The following is a 5335-nucleotide window of genomic DNA, read 5'->3' as shown; positions in this document are numbered from 1 at the left end:
GGTATATACAGTATACAGTAGGGCGACTCTCTGGGCGCGTTTTGGGAGACACTATTAGCGCTAACAGCGTCGTTCTATCCTTGTTCAACTTTTAATGAGTAACAAAGATAGAATGACACTGTTAGCGCTAATAGTGTCTCCCCGAACACGCCCTCTGTCGTCACCTTTGATGTCAGCGTACCTAAAAATGAACTGCACATGCGCGGACTTGATAGGTAACCAATCATGGCTAGTGTTTCTGTCTCACTTACTCTACCTTGCTTACTTTTCTTTCTTCTTCTAACTTACTAATATACCCTATACAGAGTAAGGCCTACGAATTTGAATCTTCGTTACTTTGGAGACTGCAAAAAATTCTAAAAAGAAAAATATTTACTTTAAACAAATAATTAATATAATAACAAACATTTTTATCTTAAGAAAAAAATGATTGTTATAATATTTATTCGCGTGAAGCAAGTATTTTTCTTTTTAGAAATTTTTTTGCATTCTCAAAAGCAACAGAAATATTTCAGATTCGTAGATTTGTCACCCTATATATAATATATATATATATATATATATATATATAATAAGAATAACTTATAAGATTATTTAAAAATAAATTAGATACGATTATAGATATATTTAAGATTGAGAGTTGAGAGAGAGAGAGAGAGAGAGTGCAAATAGAAAGGAACTAAGACAGAATATGATTGGTTACTTTCTTACGACTTATAGTTTATTACACTTATTGTATATCCGGTCTAATTTGACTCACATACATCTCACATGAGAATAGCCAAAATGTTTGATTTCGATTTAACCAAAATTTTCCCGGATTGTCCTTTACCGTGTTATATATATGTATATAAGTGTTAAGTATGTGAATTTATTTTTTCCTCAACGTGAGAGCTAATGTAGATAACAGGTATACATACATTGTTTTTTTTTTTTTTTTTTTTTTTTTTTTTAATGGAAAAATATACATTTAATTTTCATAGAATTTTACTTAATGTTAACCTTAATATGTACATCTGTGAATTATAATTGTATTTTGCATTTGGATACAGCTGTAATCTTCATATTATTGCTATCGCAGATCGTTCCACATTATCATGCCTAGATATTCACTGCCGAAAGCTGATAAAATGAAGAAGGTGCGACTTTCATCTCAACGTAAAAAACATTACAATGTTATGTCGTGCAAAAATAAGCAAAAGAACGATGCGCAGAAAACTGTGTTAGGATCCTTAACAAAAGAAACATTAGTTACTAACGAATTAGTGGAATTTGTTGCACAGTTTGCGATTAAACTTAAAGTTTCTCCCACTCTTCAATCGATGAGATGGAAAGATACAAAGTACCGTAAGATTTCAACGGATGAAAATGAGGTACAAGCAGCATCCAATTTTTCGGGAGCTGTAGAAGATAATATGAGATATTTTACACAATATGAAAATACATCTCAAATCTCTTTGAGTCCTACATCGCAAGCAAAAACTAAAAATCATCTTACTAGTGCTACGCAACATAGGAATAAACTTATGAAAGAAAGGAGAAAAGACAATAGTACTTTGATAACTTCTACTGACGACAAATGTAAAATTAAGAGTTTAATTACAACTCAGGTTAGCTATGTGTACAGAAAATTTTTTATAATTTTTTTTATTTCTGATGAATGTTGTATATTTTATTCTTATATAAATGTTTCATATAATATATATATATATAACAATTTATACATTATCACTCTTCTCTCTTTATTTGCTACATTTTATAACTTTCTTTTACTATATTTTTAATAATTTTTTCTTTTTGTTATATTTTATAATAACTTTTATAAAACTCCAATTATGAGAATGATTACTTTTTTACTAGGTCACGACACCTGATAAATTGACAAAGAAATGTTGGAAGAAAAATAAGATGGAAACGATAGTAATAAATGAATCAAGTACAGATAATGTATCGAAAGAACATTATCATAAGAGCAAAGACATAATAAAAGAAAGTACAATAAAGAAAGGACAAAATGCACAAAAAACGCTGAAAACAAAGACAATATTTTCAGATTATATATCTGTATCAAAAATGAAGAAAATTTTAAAAAAGCAAATTTTTAATAATGTACAATATGTAAAAGGGAACCTTCGTGTGAATCCTACTTCTTATAAATATGCTTACTTACGTATGGAAAGTGAAGGAGAACGCGATTTATTAATTATTGGTGCTCATAACAGAAATCGTGCTTTTGATGGAGATTTAGTCGTGGCGCAAATAAATCCTGAAAAATATTGGTATAAATTTCCTGATGGACAAATACAAAAAACTGGTAAAGTTGTGTGTTTATTAGAGAAGGTACATTCAAGAAGAGCAATTGGATTTTTGAGAAAAAAAGATTCCCTTGTACTGTTTCATCCAAGAGATCGAAGAGTACCATTAGTAATTCCTGAATCGATACCATCTTTATATCACAGCCAACCTGACCATTATAAGAATACGATGTTTCTTGTTAGTATCGATTCCTGGGAACAATTATATGCATCCGGGTAGGTCTGCATTAAGCAAATTTGAAAGAATTTATATCATTGTGTGCAAATAGTATATTGATATTTTTGATTTTTCTTATATTTAATGTGCATATATAGTATATATACTATATATGTATATATATATATATATATATATATATATATATATATATATATATATCTGTATGTGTGTGTGTTTGTGTTTGCAGGCGAATTCTTTCAGTAGTCGGTGAAGTTGGCGAAATAGAAGCAGAGTTACAGGCAATAATACTTGAACATAATTTAGATGTATCGCCTTATCAAAAAGAGCTATTGGAAGAACTTCCAAGTAGTGATTATATTTTAACAGATGATGATATAAAGGATAGGGAGGATTGGAGGCATGAATGTATTTTCACAATAGATCCGGCAACAGCTGTCGATATCGATGATGCTGTTTCTTGTAAAGTCTTGGACAATGGAAACTATGAAGTAATTGCAGCATTTGTTAGATTTACATAATGTAGATAGAAGGCATTAATCAATAAGTTCATTAGGCGTATTGCGCATCTAGATATTTATGTTTTATTAATTTCAGGTTGGAGTACATATATCAGATGTTACACATTATTTAAAATTCTCCTCACCATTAGATGTGGAAGTTTCTAAACGAGCTACTACCATTTATTTACCACATAAAACTTACCACATGTTACCAGAAAAGTTCTGTCAAGTTTGTTCCTTATCAGCTGGTAAAGATAGATTATCTTTTTCCGTAATCTGGGAAATGACACCAAATGCTGAAATTGTGAAACACCGTTTTGCAAAAACTATAATAAGATCATGTTGTCAAATGTCTTATGACATGGCTCAAGCCATGATTGAAAATCAAGAAGAGACTCAATCCAAAGAGTTTCTTGATATAAAAGGAAATTATACAGTATCATCATTGTCTGATGTAGTGAATAATTTATTTAAATTATCCAGTCAATTACGAAATAAACGATTCGATAACGGTGCACTCAGATTAGATCAACCAAAGTTACAGATCTGTATGGATAGCACGCTCAGTCAAGAGCACGGAATTCCAATACCTGTAAATTATTGTCTAGAGGAAAGGAAAGAGAGTAAGAGGTGCAATTTTCACTCATTTATATTTTCATCTACTTGCTAAATTATTTTTACATTGTATTATATATATATATATATATAGAAAGAAAAAGTCCCAGTTATTTAAATGTGTATACTGTTTCAGTCTTATAGAAGAATTTATGCTGCTAGCAAACGTAACAGTCGCTGAAAAATTGTATACAGCGATTCCTGAAACAGCTTTATTACGTATTCATAGAGATCCGTCCAAATATTCTCTTAATATAGTTTGTGATACCTTGCGAAAATATGGAATTCATTTGGATTGCGAAACAGCTAGAAGCTTACAGACCAGCATTCGTCGCTACGATCCAGAATATAATAATGCTATTTCAGTTAGCAATTCTATGAAATATATTATAATGGTTATCATAAATCTGTGTTCAAAGACTATGATGGTAAGAGTTTTTAATATTTTTTATGTTATCCATGTATTTATAGAGGAAAAATGAATGTTGTAATAATTCCAAAATATTGAAAATTTTAGCGTGCAGAATACGTATGCGCGTCCACCATTTCTTCATTGCAAAACTTGAGACATTACGCATTAAACATGCCGCTTTACACGCACTTTACTTCTCCTATTCGTAGATATTCCGATTGTATAGTTCATCGTTTGCTCTATGCAGCAATAGGAAATAAATCTTTACCAAAGAAATGGACAGCTAAGTTGTGTTCAAAGTATGTTTATAATACAATATGATAGTAGTAGAGAAAAATTGCACACACTTTAACAAGCTTCATTTTTAACTTGTAATAGATTAGCAGGCAATTGCAATGTGAAGAAGTACAGTGCAAAACTAGTGCAAGAACAAAGTACGGAATTATTGTTTGCATATATGGTAGGTCTTGCAGGTGGTTTTGAAGCTTCAGCTATTGTATTGTATGTGAAGGAAGAGGGAATAGAAATTATTCTCTGTGATACTGGCATAAAATTGAAAATAGACCTTAAAGAAATGGAACATACTGCCACAATAAAGTATTTAGTAAATTGTGTACCAACTATAATTGTTAATTGGAAAGAACCTTTCGTTGTACAGGTATGACTATATAATATTTTGTTTAAAATATACAATTTATGTAATTATATTAATATAAATACTGTTTAATATTTCAGGAGATCAATTTGTTTAGTTTGGTACATGTACGAGTAGAGAAAATTGAAGGATTGCGCTTAAAAGCAACTCTTTTACCATCACAACAGTAACAGACGGAAATTTATATTTTTATATATTATTTTTTTTATATAATTGATTTTGAATAATTGATTACAAGAAAATTTTATATCATATGACAATGAATTTGTTAATAATATAGTGACGTATTTGTGTATGCAGCATTGAATTTAAATTAAATTGATGTAAATTTGAAGGATCACATTTGGAGATTACATGTACATGTTATTCTGATGACTCGGACTGTAGAAAGCACAGAGAATATAAGAATTCATGATTGTCATTGCATTAAGAATCATAAAGTAAATTTACATCAACTATTAACAATAACCTTTATATACCTGTGTAAAAAAATTTTATTATTATATATATAAGTAATATATATACATATTTAAATATATACGTATACATATATGTATAAATATACGTGTATATATATATATATATATATATATATATATATATATATATATATATATATATATATAATAATAATCATGATTATATGTCATAATAATA

General features: G+C 29.1%; 1 protein-coding gene across 1 annotated transcript; it reads left to right on the top strand.

Annotated features, from left to right (window-relative positions):
• The first annotated feature begins 753 nt into the window (after window positions 1-753).
• On the top strand, window positions 754-4963 carry LOC140666006 (DIS3-like exonuclease 2). Its single transcript, XM_072892688.1, has 9 exons — window positions 754-910; window positions 1082-1610; window positions 1861-2531; window positions 2723-2984; window positions 3091-3626; window positions 3748-4039; window positions 4129-4322; window positions 4402-4681; window positions 4759-4963. The coding sequence occupies exons 2-9, from the start codon at window positions 1098-1100 to the stop codon at window positions 4846-4848; spliced, it is 2838 nt and encodes a 945-aa protein (XP_072748789.1). The 5' UTR covers window positions 754-910; window positions 1082-1097; the 3' UTR covers window positions 4849-4963.
• Window positions 4964-5335: the final 372 nt, after the last annotated feature.

The sequence above is a fragment of the Anoplolepis gracilipes genome, chromosome 5 (assembly GCF_047496725.1).
Source record: "Anoplolepis gracilipes chromosome 5, ASM4749672v1, whole genome shotgun sequence".
NCBI classification, from domain to species: Eukaryota; Metazoa; Arthropoda; class Insecta; order Hymenoptera; family Formicidae; genus Anoplolepis; species Anoplolepis gracilipes.
This window is presented reverse-complemented; position numbering and strand designations above follow the sequence as displayed.